The sequence below is a fragment of the Phoca vitulina genome, unplaced genomic scaffold, assembly GCF_004348235.1.
Source record: "Phoca vitulina isolate PV1807 unplaced genomic scaffold, GSC_HSeal_1.0 scaffold33, whole genome shotgun sequence".
Taxonomy (NCBI): Eukaryota; Metazoa; Chordata; class Mammalia; order Carnivora; family Phocidae; genus Phoca; species Phoca vitulina.
The window spans coordinates 15,063,874-15,088,056 of record NW_022589736.1 but is presented as its reverse complement, the minus strand read 5'-3'; the positions used below and the strand labels follow the sequence as shown (position 1 = coordinate 15,088,056).

The following is a 24,183-nucleotide window of genomic DNA, read 5'->3' as shown; positions in this document are numbered from 1 at the left end:
GTAATCGTAAGAACACAATACAACATCCCAAACCTAACCTGGCTAATCCTTCAGAATTTAGTCAAAGGATCCCTGTACTGCCTCTGTTCTGTACCTTTGGCATCTGTCACCAGACTCTGATTCTTTTCAGGCAACTACGACACACACAAATTCGGATCTCACAAATTTCAAGTGCTTTTATTTCTTCTGCAGTTTGGCCAGTTCTTGGCCAATCTGTAACTTTGTAGCAACTTTTTAAATTGTTGACAAGAACTGTCATTATTAGAATTCATTCGGTCTCTTTCAGCTCACCCTTCACAGATCCTTCTGTGATCTTTCAACATCCTTAGTTGGCATTTGGCTTTTAGTTATCCATCTTAGCTTTCTCATCCACCACTGAGCAAACATACCTCTAAGTCATTATCCAAATTCACCAACAAGAGAGGGACAAGAGCAGAAACCTGCAGCAGGCCACTACAGATCTCTCCAGAACAATTCTGGGAAAAGCTCTGCCAGCAGCAGTGAATCCTATCAACTCTTCCGTCTACCAGTCTACAAACTTCTTTGTTTACAAGGAGACACTCTGCCCAGTGTTTTATTGCAATCTATATATAAACCACCACCACCAAGCATAGTGGCGCTTAATTTTAATGACTCACAAGGCATTATTTGGCACAAATTAGTTTAAGGTTTCTCACCTTGGGTTTGCAAAAACTGAAGCCACCCAGTCCCTATCATAGTAAAGAGAACAATGAAATCCTATCACAGGCCAAAGGCTGACTATGGTCAGAGCTCTACTGGATGCTGAATATGAAAATGTATACAGCACACTGCCTGCTACTTAACTAGGATTCTCTCAGGATTCATTATCTTTCCTCAAAATGATACAATGAAATAGCATCGGCTCTTTAAACAAGAAAGAGCTTCATGACCTAGCAGGAAAAGCCGTGTGTGGCTATCATTATACAAGGCAATAACAGAAGGGCGTATCTGGAAGTCTGAGGAAGGGCAGAACGCAGCCTGAAAAGGCACTGATATAATGGGGACCTAAATCATCGTCAAGCATTTAGAACTCTTACTCCGTAATCACCTAAGTATGCAAACAATGCTTACACTCAGGGAAATCACCAAAAGCAAAACAAAACAACAACCAAAAAAGTCCCTGCAAAACCTCTTTGGTGTCACAGTTAACTAAACACAAATAACACATCCCTTCCAATGTAAACTGAACTATAATCTAACACATTCGACATCCGAGGGTCATGATTTTCAAACATCTTAAAGTCCTTCATAGATTCGAAGAGTGTCCACATTCTGCTACTTAAGAAGTAGGAGTGTGGAGGAAGGTTAGGTTTCAGCTGATTTCCAAGAAGACCTCTGCAGGCAGTGCAGAGAGAGACTGTGTCCTTCGCCTTGCTCCTCATTCACGTGCTCTCGGGGCCAGCCCGAGGATGAAGACCCTTCCCTCTCACAGTCCCACTTCTCCTTCTGGGAGTTCTAACCATGTGTATGCAGACATGTGATCTGTAGCCATGGGGATATATGTGATGGCACTGGCCTGGCACCTGACATTTTCTGAACGAAGAGGTGAGAAGGAAGAGGGCTGAGAAAGCCCACCCCGCCGAAACACAAGCAGCCTTAGCTGGCCGCAACACAGCAAGAATGATAATGAGCGAATACAAGGCCAACTGGTGTTCAGACTGCTGGAGGCGGTTTTCCCTGTAAGAAATGGAATCTTTGCTGTTGGATCCTCATAGGAGATATCTGTGATGCTTACTTAACCTCACTAAGCAGATTCTAGGATTTAAAAATAAATACCAGTATCCTGTCTGAAATCTTAGTTGCCAAATGGTTGTGAAATTCAACAGTCTGAGTCATAAATAGTTACCAGGAAACACTACGATTCATTTTTGCAGTAAGGACTCCTAGTACGCAGCACAAGTTTTTCAAGGGGCGTAATGTCAGGACAGCATATGGTTATTTTCCAAATGGAAACAAATCTTTTCAATTAGATCTCCCGGGATTTCTGTTTCAAATTGCTTGAGGATGCTTAAGCCAGTAAGACAATGAACTGCTTGGCTTAGCTTACTGCAAATAGCTTCTTAAAAACTGGTGCTACTTTTAAATGTAATTTTTATTCCCATGAAAGCAGTACATTTATTTAAGAAATCTTTATTCAGGGGCTACAGTGTGCCAAGCACTGTTCTAGGCTGAGAATACAGGGAACAGAGCAGACAAAAATCCCCACACTCATTGAGATTATCTTCTAATGAGAGAACACAGCCAAGAAACAAAAGGAGTACGTAGAACACCTAATGTTAGATGATAAATGCTATGGTGAAAAATACAGCAGGGAAGGGGTGTGTGTGGACATGGGGGGTGGCCAGCAGAGCTCTGAGCAAGAGAGCATCATAATCGGATTCATATTTTAACTGCATCGCTCTGGGTGCTGTGCAGATACTGAAGAGGGGCAAGGATAGGGGGTGCCTGGCTGGCTCAGTCAGTAGAGCATGCGACTCTTGATCTCGGGGTTCTAAGTTCAAGCCCCACGTTGGGTGTAGAGATTACTTAAAAATAAAATCTTAAGGGGCACCTGGGTGGCTCAGTCGTTAAGCGTCTGCCTTCGGCTCAGGTCATGATCCCAGGGTCCCAGGATCGAGCCCCACATCAGGCTCCCTGCTTCTCCTTCTCCCACTCCCCCTGCTTGTGTTCCCTCTCTCGCTGTGTCTCTCTCTGTAATAAATAAAATCTTTAAAAATAAATAAATAAATAAATAAAATCTTAAAAAAAAAAAAAGGAGCAAGGATAAAAGCTCAGAGTCCAGACAGGAGACACTGCAGTAACCCAGGGGAGAGAGGCTGGTGGCTGAGCCCAGGTGGCAACAGTAATGGTGTGGAGAAGGGGCCAGACCGCAGATATACTCTGCATATAGAACCTTCAAGGTTTGCCAACACACAGGTTATGGGCTGAGACAGGAAAACTATGCCATGTTTTGTGTATACATAATTATTTTTTTGAAGTCATATATTACTTAAATAATGGCAGTTCTCTGCCTCAGCCTTTCCAATCCCTAATTCTAGCACCCCAGAGGCAACCACTTTAAATCTCGTGTTTCTTCTGGTATTTACTGCCATCTTTCTAAATATTGACAGTGCCTGATTTTTCTTCTGTCTCAAAATAGTCTGTACTGACTTCCTACTGTGAAAGCGGACATTTAATCCTCTTACACCACACCCACTGGCCCTTCACAGGCACACACATCTAAAGGCGTTTCTCTTCCCCACCCTCCCCAATCACAATTCCTGGTGAAGGCAACATTCAGGATTTACTGCAGACTGTCTATACAAATATTATCCAAAGCAGAGCCACGTGGTATATTACGACAATATCCCCTTTCATATTTGTCTCTTTGTGTTTGTTTATGGAGATACCACCAATTCATTCTCCGCCAGCAGACTACGCTCCGTATGACTGAACGTAACAGGTAATATATCTGTTCCATTTTTCTCCTGGAGCCCTCCATATGTTCCAGGACAAATGAATTCCAGATATCTTTGTACTGCTACTATCCTAGAGCATCCCTTCACCTCCAACCTGGCAGTTCCTTTTGATCCACTCTTGTGCTGGATCTTGTTTCCTGGATCTTTTTCGTTTCCCTCCGTCACCGTGGTGGAGCACGTCCTCGAGTAGAGGCGATCTAACACAGTGGACTTCGGATTACCCAGGTTCAAGTCCTCACTCCACCACTTCCTAGCTGTGGAACCCTGGGAACTAACTTCTCCATGGCTCAGTTTCTCTACTTGGAAAACAGAGAAATTGTACCATCAACCTCATATTGTTGCTCTAAAGTGCTAAAGTGAGGCACACAGTGAGCACTATGTAAATGTTAGCTATAATAATGATTCCAGAGAAGGACATGTGAGAGGTCACAGTCTGAAGACATTTTGAGACTCGTCTGAAAATATCTGTAGCCTATATTCACACTTAACTGATAGTTCAGAGAAGAATGTTAACTGAGTTGAAAATTATTTTCCTTGCTATGACACAGGTACTCTTCCACTGTCTCCCAGCTTCCAGAACTGTTAATGAGAAGTACGATGGCATCTGAATTCCTGAGTCCCTGTAAATGACCTATTTCTTTTCTCCCAAAGCATTTAAAGTCTTTTTTTTTTTTTTTAAATCTTTGGCCTTCCAGTATTTCATTATATTAGGTCTTGATGTGAGAGCTTTCCTGTTCATATGCTATGTATTCAGTGCTAGGATGCTTTTCATTCTAGACACTCATATCCTTCAGCTCTGGGAAGTTTTTCTGCATTAATCTTTATTTCCTACCCTCCAATTTCTCTGTTCGCTTTTTCCTGGAATCTGAATAGTGCAGATCTTTCTAGATGGACTCCCTCATTCTCTTATCCTTCTAACTCTTTAACTTTTGAATTTCTGCTATAATGTTTAATTTCTAAGAGCTAATTTTGATTCTCTATTCTTTGTGGCATACTGTTATTTCATGGTTACAGCCTTAGCTAAGGATATTAAGCAAGCTTTTAATTGAAGGGTTTTTTTTTTCCCCGTTCCTTCTTTCTCTGAATTCCTTTTTTTCTATGGTTTATTGTGTCACTTTCACACTGTAAACTTTCCCTAAAGGTCTGATGATCCTAGGTGAACATTCATATTTATGAATAAGGCACTGAAGAGCTAAGGGAAACTCCCTGAATGGATAGGGTTTGTCAATGGAGCTTCATTTGGGGACAATATGGCAGAAAGCTAGTTTTTTTTTTTTCATTGGAGGACTACTGAGTGTCAATAACTGCCGATCTTTTCTCTTGAGTCAGTTCAAAGAGAAGAATCCTCTCAATTCCTCAGTGGGAAGGTAAAAACCCGGCTTCCAGCCTCACAGAACCAGGGCAAAATAGGACCTACAGGGCTCATTTGTCAATACACAGGCTCTCAGTTAAGTATACTGTTTTCACTACAGCATTACACCCTTCCTGAACAGTACAAATCCCTCAGGAAGTTAACTAGCTTTCTGCTAGAGAAGGGCCCACTTGGGTAAGGGAGAAGGAACCTCTAGGGTACTTACCCTAAATTCTCAACCACTCCCTTGTTTTCAGCCCCATCCCATAGTCTGGCCTTTTAGAAGAAGTGCCCAACAGCCCCACATCTTGATCCTTCCAGATTCTACCCAGTTTACATTAATGGCTCCTTAAGGACTCCTCCCCACACAAATTTAACCAAACTGATTATTTTTTCATCAGTATGTTTCTAGAAAAATATATGCATTTAAATAAAAGTCTAATTGATGAACTGTACACTTAAAAGTGATGAACGCGATGAAGTGAAATTTTGTGTATTTCACAATTTTCCAAAAATCTAATTGAAAGCGTTACAGAATATTTTAGATAAAGTATAAAAATATCAAATACAGATACAGTTTGGTGTAGTATAGCATGTGATACAGGATACAAATTCTACATAATGAAAGCTGCTTATACCCAGATAAATCAATGAACCATAACATCAACTTGCATCCATTAAAAAATTACCAATTTTTTTATTATTGCAGAAAAGAGTAACTTTTTAAAACCGAACTAAACTACAATCACAATTCTTTTGCTAGACTTGCCTTTTCTTTTATAAACTCTCATTAGTTACTAGGACTTGAAGATTTTGTTGTTCTTAAGTAATCTTTGTACTGAAATATAAAGAAGACATTTCATCACATCAATTATTTCTGTCCCTGTCACTAGTCTACACTCTAAGAACAAAGTCTTGAAAATGAAAGTACAGATCTGTCTAGTGATACAGCCCAAGAATGTGAAGAGTAAGAGATTAGCTCAGTGACATCTTTTTTTTTAATTTTATTTTATTATGTTATGTTAGTCACCATACAGTACATCATTAGTTTTTGATGTAGTGTTCCATGAGTGACATTTTCTACCTAGCTATTTAAAATTCTGCCAATGAGCTGCCAAAGTTCTAATAAAGGAATGAATTAACATGACACAAGAATTAATCCTGACTTTGGACTGAAGGAATACTCAGTTGACCTGAAATAGAATATTCAAAAAACGTGTACTTAATAATGCAAAGTTAACTTCTATAATTTCAACTAACACCCATAGTTAGGCATAAAATAAAAGGCCCATTCCTTCAAAAACTGTCTACAGGAATTCTTTTCACCCAAGATCATTAAAATCGCATTCATCTAAATAACTCATTCTAGCCTTTTAAATAACTTATCTGGATCTTGCTACTTGGGATGATGAAAAGTCCCACTGCAAGTATCAAAAGTATAAGAATTTCAGTATCTGCAGAACTTAATGGACACTTAAGCAAAACTGGTAACTTGGGACTAACTCAGTCTGCCTTTATTGTTTATGGTAAGAAGCAGAGCTGCATTCATTTTTCCACTTGTCTGAATACTTCTTTAAGAGAATGAATTTCTAAGGGTGCCTGGGTGGCTCAGTCGTTAAGCGTCTGCCTTCAGCTCAGGTCATGATCCCAGGGTCCTGGGATCGAGTCCCGCATCGGGCTCCCTGCTCCGTGGGAAGCCTGCTTCTCCCTTTTCCTCTGTCCCCGCTTGTGTTCCCTCTCTCGCTGTGTCTCTGTCAAATAAATAAAATATTAAAAAAAAAAAGAGAGAGAGAAACAGAACGTATTTCTAGCTCATAGGCTCACTGTTTCACAGAAAGTAACAAAGTACAATCACAAGTGAGAATTCCATTTTGAAAACAGCACTTGCCTGCTTAGCTAAGTTAGGATTTATACTAAATGACCCATCTGGGAGAAGATTTCCTTTATTTGATTACCAGGCTTTCCCAGTGCAGGATGATCTTTTTTTCAAGCACGCAGTTGAGAAATAGATTTAGTACCCCAACTTAAATGTCTGTTTACAATCAGTTCAGCTGTCAGCTGAAAAAGAAACACGCACTGCTTAAATCAGCATTCCCCAAAATGTGTTTCTACTGAACACTGGTATTCTGTGATATTAAAAGGTGATGTTTATGATCGATAAATGCTAGCAGTATTTTTCTCTAAAAATTTAATATGGCAGAAAGTATTAAATGGGTCAACAGTATGTATCATGCAATAACCTGCCTTTAAGAAAGGGTGGATCATAGCCAAGAATGCCAGGAGGTAGCATGAAGCCACATGACCCACAAATGTGACATATACTTCGATGATTAGGGAATGTTTACCAGCTAACCATGAGACTGTATATTCAACATATGGATCAAGTTGTGACCACTAAGTGCAGTGACTAAAGTGTCTGTTTTACCATTTGGGGCAATACATGTATATATTATAAATTTACAAACGTTCCATGAACAAATAAATTTGGCAAATGCTAGTATATATGCCAAAACCTGAAATACAGATTGAAATAACTGAGAGAAAATGTTGGGATGATGTCTTCACTAGAGAATTTAGTAACTTATATTACTGAAAACAACTTGTCAGAGCAGACTGTTACAGGACATTTGCCTTTTATAATAGTGCAACTCTAAGAAAAATTATTCAGAATGAATATTACTCCTTAATCATCTAATCCCCAAAAAAATCTGTTGTAACACGGTACACAGATCAATTAATCTAGATATATCAGGGACGTTTCAGCAGGAAACAAAGAGCATACTCAAACTCGAAAACTTGATGGCAGTAATTCCAAGAACTTCACAAAGACATGGGCTGAGCAGGACATGGGACCAACAGGAGACAGTCTAGTGCCCCAGAGCTAGCAATACTGGGAAGCGGCACCCAGCCTGTGCTCTGAGGGGCAAGGAAGGGGGAGGGGTAGTTAACCGAAGCCCAGAGATGGTAACTATGCAGATGGCCATCTGGGAGAAGCTACGGCCTTTGGCAGGAGGTGCCATCAACCCTCAGTGACCTCACAGGGAGGAAGGTAAGGAAATAAATACCCGAAACCTACACAACGCCTTCCCGTCCCTCTCACTGCCTACCCCAATCGGAACCAAAAGGCAAGGGAGCCTGTCAATAGTGTTCATAAAAGCCAGGTTTCTGGGGCACAGGACAAGGTGAGGAAGAGTGGAGAGTGGACCTGCCAAGCAAACAGCCACCTGATGTGCATTTCAGCTTTTCCTCCTTCTCGTCTTTACAGACAAGAATGCCCAAGACGTGAACCTTTTCAAGAGAGGTCTTTAAATGACTCAATTATGAAGTCTCTCAATAACCAAGAGCTTACTATAATCTGTATAAAAGAAGCTTTACCCAAATCTGGGCCAAAGGTTACATCTGTATTTGGCAAACAAACAAAGTTCTTGAAGTTACTAACACCATTTTAAAATCTAACCCCAGATTTGAGGCTAGCTAATAAACTATACAACTTTTCTTTGATCTGCATGGTGAAAAAACCCTCCCTGTGGTGTGTTTAATTTTTGTGAGCAAGAGAACACTTCAAACAACTTTCACGGTTTAAATTCTATAGACGTTTGCATAAAACCCAAAGATGAAATCATGGTACAATAAAATAGCCCCTTGAATTGTTTTCAACCATATTTCCTAACACAGATATTTCTCACCAGGATTTCTAAATAATTACTCCATACATCCAAGATTCCATTAAATGATGTCCAAAAACAGGCAAAATTAACCTATAGGTTAACTTTTGATGGCAAGAGGACTTGGGCTGGGAGAAGGCAGGAACAAACTTCTGGGGTGCTGTTAGAAGCATTCTGTATCTAGATGTTGTCTTCTGTCTTGGTAAATTATGATGCATACCAAGAATCACTGGGCTGTACAATGAAGAAGGAGTACACCTCACACACCCACTGCCTTTTAGAGGTCTACTGTATCTCAATTTAATAAGACAGTTACCCTATTGAAGGACTTCCATGATTACCTACTCAGCCAATATCTTAAGGCAGAAAATGTGTGAGTCAGGCAGTTACCAGAGGGCAGCAAACTAGGGTCCACAGGGCTTCTTTCCTAAGTGGAGCTTTCCTGGAACGCAGCCACCAGCTGCTTTCACACCCCAGCTGTGGGGTCCAAGAGGTGCAAAAGACACCTGGGAAACGCAAAGCCTCAAGTATTTTCTATCTTACCCTTTAAGACAAGTTTGTCAACCCCTGACTTAATCTTCAAATAATATATTTAACAGGAGGAGGACTCAAAAGACAGCAAATTACTCCGTTCATCGCCATCAAGAATTTCATAAAACTCTCACGTGGGGATGGCAGTGTTCTTTGGCCTTGAGCTGATCAGCACCACAGGTTTATGTTAAGACATAAAAAAACCCAGCATTTTATTTGTCCTTACACAATGCTAACTTAATTTGGTGCCACTGTTTTAAAAATAGAATCATACTTTTTTTTTTTTTTTTTAGAAAAAATTAAGATATTTGGCATACTAAAAAAAAAAGGTGGAAGATGGAGCAACACTGACCCCTATCCCTCCAAGAGAACAACAAGCTGAAGTGACTCCAGCACCAGTGAGGGTTAAACACTAGCCTCCACCATCCCCTGTTATGACAGAGTTGAGACAAAATGAAATACTGCTTTGATTTTGCCTATATGAAAGTAGGAAAACAAAAGACAGAGGGTCAAGTGTTTCTTACCACTCAGCTCACTTACTACTGTCATGGGCATGTGAGTTTGCAACCTTAGGTTTAAGCAACGGCCTCAAGGGAAAATGGCAGAGCAGAATCAAAGCTATCCGAGGAGCAAAAAGGGCAAGAGTTAACGTGATGCTTGCAAACATCAAGTGGCAGGGATCTCCCTCACATCTTCCCAGTGGCCCTACTACTGTCTCAGGGCACTTCTGTTAAAAAGCTTTGTCCTATTTTTGCAACCTCTTGTGAATCTATCTGTAATTATTCTAAAAATAAATGTTTAATAAAAAGAAAACTGTTGTTTCCCTACACCGATTAAAAATGTGTCTTCCTTCCTCTACCTTAACTGATCCTTAACTATAGAACAAATTTACTCCCTCTTCTGCCAGAAAGTTCCCCCATTATCTACAGCTCTCTTGCCCAGATCCCCAACAGTCTCGTTTCTCAAAGAACTACAAAAGTAACAAGACTTTCACATTTCTTGTCCTATACAATATTCATTCAATCAGCAAATATTTATGGAGCACCCACCTCTGAGTAAGGTACTGTTCTAGACTCTGGGTATATAACAGTGAACTATGTTCTTGCCTTGTGGAACCTACAATTAGATTATTATGTCTAATAATGTAGCATAAGCTACCATTAGACTCTGTAGCAGCCGTATCATACTATCAATTTTATTGCATGTATAGCTTACTAAATTCCCTAATCCTTTCTCATATATACACTGCTCAGACTGTATAGTCAAGCAAGCAGGGCACTGGATCCAAATTTTTTTTATGGTCATCCTTGCTCAATATTATATTTTTAGAATCTGTTCTTTCCTTCAGTCTGTCAAGAACTTTTGGAATGCCAATGTCTTTTCCACCTTAACACACACCCTACCCTTGTTGTCCGTAAATCTGATAAATAAACCTCTCTGTAGAGTCAACCAAATCAGTCATTAAAATGTTTAACAGGACAATATTGAGGTAACTAAGAACCCCATGACATCTCACTAGCATCCACCTAGACATGGATCCATTATTCATTCCTCTGCGGCATCCCGCACTCAACCAGCTATGTGTCCACCTGACTGTATTATCAAATTAACATCTGGGCGCCTGGGTGGCTCAGTTGGTTAAGCGACTGCCTTCAGTTCAGGTCATGATCCTGGAGTCCAAGGATCGAGTCCCGCATCGGGCTCCCTGCTCGGCAGGGAATCTGCTTCTCCCTCTGACCCTCCCCCCTCTCATGCTCTCTCTCTCTCATTCTCTCTCTCAAATAAATAAATAAAATCTTAAAAAAAAAAAAAAAAAATTAACATCTGTCCACAAGAAAATTATTGGGTTTAAGTCAAACACCCTCCTAAAGGTTAGTTACTTACCAATTTTCCCTAATCATCTTGGGGGGAAAAGTAGGATTTTTTTTAAATGGGAAGAGAACAGTTAAAAAGGAAGACCAATGGAAGAAGAATAGGTCATTATACAGCTTCCAAAAATAAATCAGAAATCTTTAAAAATGTTAGATATATTTTTAAAAAGAAAATCAGTTTGAGGGGAAGTGGAAATCATGCCATTCCTGAAAAGCAAAAACCTGTTTTTGAGACAATTTATGTTGTTATATGGACTTTTACAGACACACTGGCTTTGGCCATGGTACAGTTGAACACAAATAGCAAATTTAATCATTGGAAACTGTTTTCTATTGTTAAAAGCCAAACGACTTTCCCTACCACCCCAACCCCCCGCCGAAATAAACTTTTTGCCTTCAATACAGTCACCGGTGGTTATTAAAAAAACAGAAAGGTCTTTGAATTTTAAGTATATCTGAACTCTATAAATTCTACAATTCATATTAGGGAGTCAAGTTGAACTATTTGAAAATGCTAATATGTATGAATAAGGCATAAAGCATGACGCACAAGTTAATCTTCAGCACTTGGGATTGAAATCACATAACAAGATAATTCATGAATATGGTAATAATTGCTCTCTGGCACAAAACCTGAAAGCACGTTATGCATTCTAAGCAAATTTTACATTTTAAGTAAACCTCCTGAGTATCATCTTCAAACTTTAGAATTAACATCCGACACAAGTCATTGGACACAATCTGGGATTTTTGACAATTTGGCAAAAGTGGCATTAACAGTTGACCCCACTGAGAAAAGTTTTACCCAACAACACAAACAAGTTTATGTGAGGCACAGAGGACCATAAGAAAATAAACTTAACCCTTTAGCCCTGTTTGTGTCAAGAAGGGTCATTAAATGTTACTGAAAAATAATTAATATTCATTAAAGCCAGGTTTTTACTACTCATACCTTCTTTTTAACCCAGATGTTAAATCTATCTGGAAAATAACAAAATGAGATTTACTGCTAAATAGTCTAAACTTGTGCTTCTTCACCAAACTTCCAAAGCCAACTGAAATAGCATTATTTCAATGCTGAGTTAATTAAAGCACAACGCCTCACCCTGTCTTGTGTCATATATGCAACTTACAAGGTTTCTATTTTATTCTGTGAAGAGGTCTTAAACATAAGTACTTAAAAGTGGACTTGTGTCCTATCATACTACATCCAATTTGCTATAATTCTTCTCCTGCTCTCAAAATTGACAGTTTGGGAATTGTAGAATGTTAACCTCCAGAGCAATTCTTTCCCTCCCAATTGCTTACCTGAATATATTTCCGCTGTGTTTCATCATTTAAAACATGTGCAACATGCTTAGAAAAAATCTTTTCTCTGCCAGTTCTGGCATGGATACCAACCATGGTGACACCTATGGGCCAAGGGGCATTTCCAATGGCCATCTGAAGATAAGCATCATTAGCCTAAAAAGAAAGTTTAAGAGATTAGAAAAGCAAAAATACTGGGTTGGTCCCAATTTGTGAAGTATTTCACAGCCCTTTATGACATAATTTTCATCCATCTCTTGAGCATGTTGAAAGTATTACCATTCTCATTATTCAAACAAAAGAAATTAAAATATGAGGTGATGGACTGCCCTGCCCAGGTCCATGGAAAACCAGAAACCAAAGCTAATCCTGTGAGTAAAAAGACAAACATTCCTTTGCAGCCTTTGTGCACTGGCAACTAATACATTTCAGATCTGGAATTACCAGGTAGGTAATTTGATGCACTGATAGAAACTCTAGTTTGGGTCTCCTCTAGACCCAGTCTTCTCCGCAGGTGGTCACACGCTGAAGATGGAGGCTAACTGGTTTTTCAGAATCCAACCTGCAACTATGTGTGCACAGCCCTGCAGGCCTCTGAAAGCAGTGGGGGCTCTGTGAGCTGGGACTATCATATAGGGTCCACAGCAGAGGTGTAAACAGAGATTAAATACTAACCCTCGAGCCGAATAGTTACAGGATGAGATCGTTTCACTTTGGCCACTCTACACCTCCCACCTGCCAAGAACGTTAAAAGAAAAGCTACAGAATGTAAGGATAGAACCCGATGAAGACAAATCGCTCTTTTTCTAAACCAAGCCTAGCTACCTAGGAGGAAAAAAAATAAAATAGAAATCAAGTAAATTCTGAAAGACCCCTAGGGTTTCAGGGAGGTTCATACAGTCAGGTCTCGAGGAGATTTTAGTTTTGAAAACCAAAGACCTATGTGATTGATATGCAGAGTTGATTTTAAAAATCAGGTATTACAAATAGGCTAACTGGAAGATCATTTCTACCCTGAAGACAAATTTGAATTTGCCCTACTCAGTTTTATAAAATTTAATTTTAAAGAACATGTTACACACTTTTATCACACAGATTCTGACTTGTATCACTTTTCACACTGGATATTAACTGATAAAATGTCCAATATTTAGTTCCCCCAAATTTCTAAAGAAAGCTGTCCAAACAGGTTATTAAAGTTTCTTGGTTCTTCAGCAGTTTACACAAAATAAACTTTCACATTCCTCTCATATGAAAATGCAAAAAGTAACAAGAGGGAAGGCATGCTCACTAGTTGGCAAGTGATTTGATTTCTTTCTGCAGTGACGGTGACCTTATCCATCTATTCCAAGGCAACTGTCCTTACTAAGTACCATGCAACTACTAGAAACTATAAAGGAATAAAATTTATAGGCACAAAACAAAAACATTTCCCTTGCTAAAACAAACTGGCTCTCCAACAGAGGGAGTAAAATCACTACGTTCGCCTCATTAGCCAGAGGCTACAGCCCCCACACGTGCTAGCCCACCCTCTGCTTGAGTACAGAAACTCCAAGCGCAGGAGTAAGCACTGGCACCCCCACTTTTCTGCTAGAGCCCCACCTACTACTCTGGAATGGTCAGCATAACTGTTGGCCGAAACTCCCTCCTCTTCACTCCTGAGAGGCACTGCCACTAGAAGCTTCCCTCTTGAGACTCTGCTGATGGGCCAGACGCAGGGGCACATTTCCAATCCCCACTACTGGTACAGCAGGCATTCTCTTTACGTTCCCTGCACTGACTGACAGCCTCCCACTCCCCTTTCTGAACTCCACTCCAGGAGCGCCGGGCCACGGGGAGCTCTTTCCTCCTGCCACCGCCGCCTCCTCCTCGAGCCCATTCGGGAACAAAGACACCGGGGCAAGGGGAAAAGTCTTCCCTAACAAGGGGTCTGCTATTGTTGCTGTTCTGAAATGGGAGGGATGAATTCTGGTGGCCTTACTTGGAACATTTTCTCATACAAGTATAAAGGGTGGTTAAATTCCATTGTATCGTTAGTACAATAGTTTATCTATATTACAGATTAAGTAGGCTTTTATAGCTGGAGTGGGAAACTAATCTACATAACATTGCTTCTATGGGAAAATTTGTTCCAAGCCATAATCTTGAACAATCTTTGAAATTCAATCCCATTCATGAAATGAACATTGCCTAGATCCAGTTCATGCTCTGAAGAATCTTCACACCTACCTTAAAAATGACTGAAAAACCAATGTGGTCAGTAAAGTTTATTATCAATGCCTAATAATAAAGTTGACAATGAATTAGATAAAAGGTTTTGGGTTTTTTTTTTTTTTTTACTACTAATTCATTTCACATTTATTCTTAAAGCTCCTATGTAAAATACTCCCACACCAAATGAAGGTATTATGCACACACAACCTAGATAAGCTCATAACCATGATACTGATGCCCAACATGGTAATGTACCTTTACATATTCTCTCTGCAACATGAATTTAATAATATCTGTTATGGATTCTTTAATATCAGCAGGAAGATTCTGGAAAAGAAAAAAAAAGCGTTAACTATTTTTGGAAGCTACTGTGTATAATTACAGACTGCCATTTATTCAAACTTTATATATTCTTTTTTTTAAAAAATCAGTTATGTAAAAGCATTTTTCGAGGAACCTTACCCTTTTCCGTAGCTTTCTGAAAAGGGGTCTGAGATAGGACTCAGTCTGTTTTTGAGTAGCACTGTTCAGTTTGCCCTGCACACTGCGCTTCACATAATCCTCTCTGGCATTCAGTTCTTTAGCCCAAACACCAAGAAGAAACTGTTGAAAGAATGGGTAAATTTAGACTACGACGCCACCCAGTGGTTCAAAAGGTTTAAAAGTTATCTAACACACAAACAATATATTATCATATTTAGAGTAAATTTTTTTCTAATTAAAATAGCATCAATATCTAATTAATGAACTATTTCTGCTTATTTTGTCATACACAACACGTATATTTTGTAGTGCTTTTGGCAAGTCACAAACTTCCCTATTCTATATATGTATGTATTCCTAGCTCAAAGATAATCAATTTCCCCCTAACAAGAACTATCAAATTTCAAATTTCATAGGTAACTTTGACAGAAATAAACTTTTACTCGTATTTCTACTAAAATTCAACCCACCTACACTTATTTGCCATAATATCGTATGTGCTGTGATAATTAATCTTCCAAGTATGATGATATGATACAGGCATACCCCATGGACACTGCGGGATTGGTTCCACACCACCGCATTAATAAAGCGAGTATCACAATAAAGTGAGTCAAGTGAATTTTTTAGTTTCCTAATGCATATAAAGTTATGTTTACACTATAATGTAGTCTATTAAGCATAGGATAACATTACATCAAAAAAAAAAAAAACCAATATATATACCTTAATTAAAAAATACATTATTGCTGGGGTGCCTGGGTGGCCCAGTCGGTTAAGCATCCGACTCTTGATTTCTGTTCTCAGGGTCATGAGAGTCAGCCCCCGCGTCAGGATCTGCGCTGGGCACGGAGCCTGCTTGAGATTCTCTCTCTTCCTCTCCCCCTCCCCCCTTAAAATTTAAATACGTTATTGCTAAAACAGGCTCATCATCATCTGAGCTTTCACGTCCTAATCAATGATCACAATTAACCATGACAAATATAGTAACAAAGAAAAAGTTTGAAGTATTGCGAGAATCACCAAAATGTGACAGAGATACAAGGTGAACAAATTCTATTGGAAAAACAGTGCCAATACACTTGCTCCACACGTGGCTGCCACAAACCATCCATTTGTAAAAACTACAACAACAACAAAAACCCCAAAACAACAACAAAAAACCACCGAAGAAAACCGCATTATCTGCAAAGCACAATAAAACCAAGCACTATAAAATGGGGTACGCCTCTATTTGGACTTTCTGCTTTTGTAGTAGAGATGATGATTTAGTTAAATATTCCCAATAAAGCACCTGACAAAGGAGAAAGAAGGAAAACAAAGAACAGAAATAAACTATAACCCCTCCACCCAGCCCTGGAAAGCCACCCTAGTGCCCCTTGGGTTTAAATGCATCAAGAACATGGTTTCTAGAGGCAGGTACACAGGGAAGGTAGCAGAGGACATACCCCCCTAGTGGCGTTACCTATGGGTAGCCTCTATAAAGAGAGGCTGTCACTCAGAAAGGAAAATTCTAGTTCACACGAGTTCCCATGCCTATCTAATTCCATGCCATATCCTCAATAGACTGAGAATCTTGACGACTAATATGTTGTTTTTAAATTGTTAATACAAGTAAAAGCACTTCTTGCGTTTTAATCTCTTGGCCTGAACACAAATAGTTTGTGAATAAATGCTAAAATGAATCTGGCATTTACACACACTCTACCTAAACCAGTAAAGTAAGAAATGCTGAGGAGAAAGATGGATTGAGCTCATCATAGCAGGAATATGCAGCTATCTGTAGAACTGAGAAAATGAACAGTCTCTGAAAGGTTGCTGATGGGTTTGCTTTTTTTCACTGCCAAGGTCTTCCCACCTCCTTCCTCTCTTTACTGTCATCACCACTCATAATAGCTTCTGGAACACTCCCCTCACTGCACTCCCTCCTGGAGTGTTTTTAAAAAAAACTTTTTACTCCCCCAACTTCTTGTTCATTCCACTGCTTTGATTCTGCGTGTTTACATTAACAAGTCAGTTTTAAAGTGCAGCAGTGAAGTAAATATACATCTCCTTTGATTAACCTCTATATCCCAGTGCACAGCAATATCATAAACTGTATATGTCCAAAACATGTTTACTGAGGGATTCCCTTTCCAGTCCTTAACCCTTAAATCATCCAAAAATTCAACAACAGTTTTTAACCAACCCAAATGTCCTTTCCTAGCCTAAAAACACATACCTTAAGGAACTTGGTAATGATATCCATGTCCTTATGATCATCGCCTTTTCCTAAAGATTCTCCCAATGCCTGCAGAAAAACAATGCTTCTGTTCATTAGTAAAGACCAAAAGCTGAACAGATGTTCTCAACACCAGTATGAACATGGACCTTTATTACATATACTAATTTCTATTTTTAAAAAACCTAAAGGAATTTCTAGGTAAGTTAAAAAAAAAAAACAAGAAAACACCGATTTGTCATTGAAATTTAGAGAGCAAGGTATTGTTTATAAATCAAAAGACAAAAAAAGGGGGGCTTAGGGAACTAATGGGTAGATTTCTTTTTAAAGGAACAGAAACGTTCTAGAATTAGGTTGTGATGATGGCTGCATCAACCTGCGAATATACTAAAAACCAGTGAATTGTATATTTTAAATGGGTAAGCTGTAAAGTATGTAAATATCTCAATAAAGCTATTTAAGAAAAAAGAAAGCCCAGAAATGGTTGCTTGCACTATTTCTGTCAAATTTAGGGTCCAAAGAAAGGTGCTGGGGGTGGTAGGAGGAGAGGCACAATTAAAACAACTATGATCTCATGAAGAGCGCAGTCAGGAATGAAAAGAAAAATAGCAGTTTATCTTTATTAAGCAGTAGAAGCTTTCAACTAAGCCATAATTTCTGCTTGAGCTAGATATTTAGATAGCACAACACAGCTTTTTAATTAGGATTACATGTATCACTCCACATTCAACACATTGGCAAAAATTAAAAAGCAAGATACTGCCAAGTGTTGGCAGGGCTGTGGGAGTAAAAGGCTCGCACACCCTTCTGACAGGGGTGTAGACTGGTACAGCCATTCCAGAGAGCAACGTGACAGAACCTGGACAAGTTACATATATAAAAATCCAGCCATCCTACTTCTGAGTCCACAGGGGTTACATACAAGACTATTCATCACAAAGCTGTCTGTAGTAATAGGGAGCTGGGAGCAATCCAGCTCTCATTACAAGGCAACAAAAAGTAAAAGGTAGTGAATGCCACAAAATATGAAATGCTATGCAGGAGTTAAAAATCAATGGTTCAGATATACATAAAGCATCAAGGATGGATCTTAAATACAGTTCAAAGTGGAAAAAAGAAATGTAAAAAAAAAAAAATTCACAGTATAGTATCATTTATGTATATTAAAAACACAAGCATACAAAATACTACTGGTTTTACAAGACCGCCAACAAATAAGAGGATGCACATCAAATATATCAGAATGTGAGTGGAGAAGGAGTAAAGAGGGAGTGAATGGGGCACCTGGGTGGCTCAGTCGTTAAGCGTCTGCCTTCAGCTCAGGTCATGATCCCGGGGTCCTGGGATTGAGCCCCGCATCGGGCTCCCTGCTCCGCGGGAAGCCTGCTTCTCCCTCTCCCACTCCCCCTGCTTGTGTTCCCTCTCTCACTGTGTCTCTCTCTGTCAAATAAATAAATCTTTTAAAAAAAAAAGGGAGTGAATAAATAAAAGCACAAAATTTTTTAAAAAAAGGTCTTTGTAATGACCACAGACAATAGTAGTGTGCTCTGAACTGAACAATATGATGAACTCAAGCATCTGCCCCAGAGAATGAAGGGATATGATGGGGTAATGAGATCAGGTGGGTGTAAAGATTACCTCTAACTCTTCAATTGTGGTGTTTTCTTCATGAACTTTCAAATCATTCTGTGTGTCTTCCTCTCCAGGTTCCTGACCACCCACAAGCTCATTGAGGTACTGCTGGTCGATCTTATCCAAAGCTGCTTTCAGATCATTCCTCAATCCCTGAGAAAGGTGAAAAAATACACACATTATGGAATTTCACTGATGTTTCCCTTTTGATTTTTCACTACTAATAAGTACAATTCATTTTTTTTCCTCCACAGGAGTTAAGAGCTTAGTAAAACTAGAGACTCTAAGATTTCAATTTATTATGCAGCTATCATCATTGTCCAAAGTTAATTATAATGAACATATTTAAATTTTAAAGAATGTATGCACAATAGCTACTCTGGTCAGAAAAATAAAACATATGTGTTGACCAATCCAAATGAGAATATTCATAAATGCTGAAATTTTCTAATGAGGTCTAGCGCAAGTGACCAGGTCTCCACTAGAGCCTTCAACCCATTTTCCCAGTTTATTTAAAATGTCTAACCTCACTGTAACTACTCTGAATTCCCTTAACATTCAGCAGTGTCAATAATATGAAACTAATGTCTCATCTATATCCTAGGCTTTCACTAGGTTTCTAATAAACCAGCAAATTCCACCATCTATTCATATCCAGTTTGTGACCATTTGGTAAAAACAGAAGAAGCCTTAAAGCTGGACCCATACCTTACACCACATACAAAAACTAACTCAAAATGAATCAAAGATGTACATTTAATAGCTGAAACTATAAAACTCCCAGAAGACAACACATGGGAAAAGCTTCATGATATTGGATTTGGCAATCATTTCTTGGATACAACACCAAAGGCACAGGCAAAAAAAACCCCAAAATACAAAAGAACAAAATTGGACTTCATCAAAACTAAAAACTTTTCTGCAAAGTACTATCAATGAAAAGATAACCTGTGCAATGGGAGAAATATTTGCAAGTCACTAATCTGATAATGACTGATATCCAGAATATATAAAGAACTGCTACATGTAACAACAACAACAAAAAACCACTCACTAAAAATGCGCAAAGGTCTTGAATAGAAGACCACACATAAAAGGCCAATAAGCAAACAAAAAGATGCTTAACATCACTAGTCATTAGGGAAATGCAAATCAAAACCACAATAAGGGGGCGCCTGGGTGGCTCAGTCAGTTAAGCATCTGCCTTTGACTCAGGTCATGACTGAGCTCCGCATCGAGCTTCCTGCTTAGCGGGAAGTCTGCTTCTCCCCCTCCCTCTGCCCCTTCCCGCTGCTCGTGCTCTCTCTCGTGCTCTCTCACTCAAATAAATAAAACCTTAAAAAAAAAAATACACACAATAAGATACCACTTCAAATCCATCAGGATGGCTATGATCAAAGATAGTAGTAGTAGTAAGTGTTGGCTAGGATGTGGAGAAATGGAACCCTTCATTGCTGGAAATGTAAAATGGTGCAGCTGCTGTGGAAAATGTATGGCAATCACCTCAAAAACTTACACACAGTCACACCAAGACACATTCTAATTAAAATATCAAAAGGTAAAGACAAGGAGAGACTATTAAAAGCAGCAAAATAAAAACCATTTGTTGTGTACATAAGACTATTAGCAGATTTTTCAGCAGAAATTTTGCAGGACAAAGGGGGTAGAGCATAATATATTCAAAGTGCTGCAAGAAAAAACTTCAAAGCAAGAATACTCTACCTCACAAAGTCATCATTCAGAATTGGAAGAGAAATAGTCTCCCAGACAAGCAAAACTAAGTGAGTTCATCGCCACTAAACCAGCCTTAAAAGAAATGTTAAGGGGCCTTCTTTAAGCTCAGGGGGTTAATTAGTAATACTACAACATATGAAAGTATAAATCTCACTGGAATAGGTACATATACAGTAAAGGTAGTAGATTAATCACTTATGAAGACAAAGGTAGTAAAAATAACTAACTACTATCATTAGTTAAAGGATGCATAAGAAAAACATGTAAAATGTGACATCAAAAACCTAAGATGTGGCCAGGAGGAGTAAATATGGAGAGCTTTAGAATGCATTCACACTTATGTTATCATCTTCACATATTTCTAATTAGAAAATAAGTCACAGGAATGTAATGCACAGGATGGTGACCACAGTTAATGCCTACTTAAAAGTTAGTAAGAGTAGATCTTAAAAGTCCTCACCACAAGAAAAAAAAAATGTATGGTGACAGGTATTAACTACACTTATTGTGGGGATCATTTCACAACATACACAAATATTAAATCACTAAGTTGTACATCTGAAACTAATATGTCAATTATACCTCATTTTAAAAAAAATTTACAAATGAGAGGGGCGCCTGGGTGGCTCAGTCATTAAGCTTCTGCCTTCAGCTCAGGTCCTGATCCCAGGGTCATGGGATCGAGGCCCACATCAGGGTCCCTGCTCGGCGGGAAGCCTGCTTCTCCCTCTCCCACTCCCCCTGCTTCTGTTCCCTCTCTCACTGTGTCTCTGTCAAATAAATAAAATCTTAAAAAAAAAATTTTTTTTTACAAATGAGAAACTCTTTTTAGTATCTGGGACAAGCTTGAGCAAGATTAAAATACAGCAGGTTGTAATGAATTAATATTAGTAACTAGGAATTTTTCAAGGAATGAAACATGACTAGTAGAAAAATTAAATCACATACTAATAGTTCACATTAGTATTTTAATACTATCTTTGGTTAAGAAAGGAACTCAGAATATAGAAAATAAATAAATGTTGGTAAAAATGAAGCATTATAAAAACCACTAACTCTAAGAATTTAAGGTTTTAAACAGGACTGAAAATTTTTTTTAAAACTGCTGTGAACATTACAATGGAAGAATATTCTTAATTCATTTATGCTTAAAAGAAGTTAAACGGAGAATGACTGCATGATCCACCAAGTCTACATCTGGGGTGTACACAAAAGAAGTGAAAGCAGGGACTCAAACAGGTATTTGTAAACCTATGTTCAAAGCAGCATTATTCACAATAGCTGTAAGGTAGCAATAACTCAAATGCCCATCGAAGCTGATTGGATAAACAAATTCTCTCCATACATATAAGAGAGAACTATTCAGCCTCAGGAAGGAAGGAAATTTTGACCTACACTATCACATAGATGAACCTCTAAAATATTATGCAGTTGGAAGGCCAGTCCAAGGGAGCCTTTGATGACCTTGGCCACAGTCCACATCTAACTGCAATCACATGCGAGACTCCAAGCAAAAAAAACTGTCCAGTTTACCCCCACCCAATCAAACCACAGAACCGTAAGAGATAATAATAAATTAAGTTACTAAGCTTCAGGGTGGTTTGTTATAGGCATAGAGGACTGAAAAAGATTTTATTTTATTTTATTATTTTTAAAGATTTTATTTATTTATTAGAGAGACAGCAAGAGAGGGAACACAAGCAGGGGGAGTGGGAGAGGGAGAAGCAGGCCCCCCACAGAGTAGGGAGCCAGATGCAGGGCTCAATCCCAGGACCCCGGGATCGTGACCTGAGCTGAAGGCAGACACTTAACAACTGAACCGCCCAGGCGCCCCTGAAAAAGATTTTATAAATTGTTTGAACTCTTCAGTTTTGGGTGGTTTGTTACACAGCCATAGATCACCACACCTGTCTCTCAGTAATTGAGAAAGCAAATGGGTAGAGAGAGCAAATTAAGGCCACAGAAGATCTGAACAACACTAGTGTAACTGACATTTACCCAATGTATAAAAGACATTTTTTTCAGGAGCCTATGGAATATTCACCAAGACAGACCATCTGCTGAGGTATAAAACAAGATAAAAGCCCTAAAAGCTGTAACTGTTAAGCTTTTAGAGAAAATAAAGAGCATCTCTTCAAAACCTTGGGATAGGCAAATATTTCTTAAGGAAAACACCAAAAGCAATAACCATAAAAGAAAAAAGTGGACTTCATCAAAATGCAAAACTGCTGCCCATCAAAAGACACCATGAAAAGAGCAGGTAAGCCAAAGACTAGCAGAAAATAGTCACAAACCATGTATCGGTACATCTGACAAAGGACTTGTATTCAGAACATACAAAGAACTACAATTCAAAAATTAAAGGGCAAATAACCCAATTAAAACATGAACAAAAGATTTTAACATGCACTAACCAGAGAAATACATGGGCAATAAGTCTATGAAAAGATACTCATTACCTTTAGTTAACAGGAGGCTGTAAAATAGAACCGCAATGAAATACGACTACACATACAAGAGAATGGTTACAATTTAAAAGACTTAAAATAACAAATACTGATGACATTTAGAAATACTTGGCATTTCTTAAAAACTAAAGCACACATTTACTCTTATTATTCAGCAATTCTACTTCAGATATTTACCAAGAGATAGACCATATTTACCAAAGAGAAGTAACACAGGTCAAAAACAGACCTGTTTAAGAATGTTCATAGCAGTGTTATTCATAACAGCCCGAAGTTGAAAACAAATGGTGGGATATTCAGATAACTATCATCAGCAATGAAAAGGAACAAACTACTGATTTCTGCAGAAACAATAATTTAAAAAATATGCTCAGCATAAGAAGCCAGACATACTCTTATGACTCCATCTATATGAAATGCAGAACAAGCAAAATTAATCTACAGTGATAGAATTTTAAAAGGTGTTTGTGCAGGCATTGAGTAGAAGGAATAGGACTGGCTAAGAAGGGGCACTGGGCATGTTTTTGTGTGATGAAAACATTCTGTATCTTCCTAAGGGTGGTGGTTACATACTCGGAGTGGATTTGTCAAAATGCACTGAACTGTAGACTTACGATAGGTGTTTTTTAAAAAAATTAAAGAAAACTTACATTCAGTAGCAGTAATCTGGCAACTTTATTTTTCCATCTTTGCCTGTAATAATGCAATTACTCAAACTCCATACTATTCTTGTTTATGTGGTACAGTAATCTTTCTCAAGTTTTGTTTTGACTTCTTACCTTGTTTACTTCTGGTGTGAGGATCTCTATTTTTCTTAAACGTTGAAAAGCATCATAATCAGTTTCTCCAAACAGTCTGATTGGTTCTCCTCTTTCTCTCAATCTTCTGATAACCTGTAAGAAGTAATAACAATAAAAGTAATTCCAATGTTTTGAGTAACAGTAATTCCTCCTTTAGGTGACCAAATACTTATTCTGAAATGTAGACAGAAAAAGTCAGTTGTGTTTGTTTTTTCTTTAATTTTCCGTGAATGGATATAGTAAGTTACTGTCACACCTTAAGAAACCCTACCATGCTTAAGGTCCTTCGGCTGACCGTTTCAGCAAAGGCTCCATCTGTATCACAGAATACCTAAGAAAAGCATTAAGATGGACGGGAGTGATAACTTTTATATACTTTTTTTTTTATATAGAAGGAAAATAAGTCCGGAGTCAGTTGATAACTCA

The 24,183-nt window shown here is 38.6% G+C and overlaps 1 protein-coding gene across 3 annotated transcripts in view; it reads right to left on the bottom strand.

Moving 5' to 3' along the window:
- Window positions 1-24,183, bottom strand: part of PRPF18 (pre-mRNA processing factor 18) — a 51,672-nt gene that overhangs the window by 5,426 nt on the left and 22,063 nt on the right. For 2 of the 3 annotated variants that reach the window (XM_032425653.1, XM_032425654.1), the window contains 6 exons: window positions 23,737-23,850; window positions 18,762-18,908; window positions 17,124-17,192; window positions 14,882-15,022; window positions 14,675-14,746; window positions 12,206-12,361 (listed from right to left, as the gene is read on the bottom strand). In XM_032425653.1, coding sequence (XP_032281544.1) covers window positions 12,206-12,361; window positions 14,675-14,746; window positions 14,882-15,022; window positions 17,124-17,192; window positions 18,762-18,908; window positions 23,737-23,850 — 699 coding nt within the window. Of the gene's footprint in view, window positions 1-10,831; window positions 12,362-14,674; window positions 14,747-14,881; window positions 15,023-17,123; window positions 17,193-18,761; window positions 18,909-23,736; window positions 23,851-24,183 lie in introns of those variants that run through there. The other variant, XM_032425655.1, reaches the window with a different exon arrangement.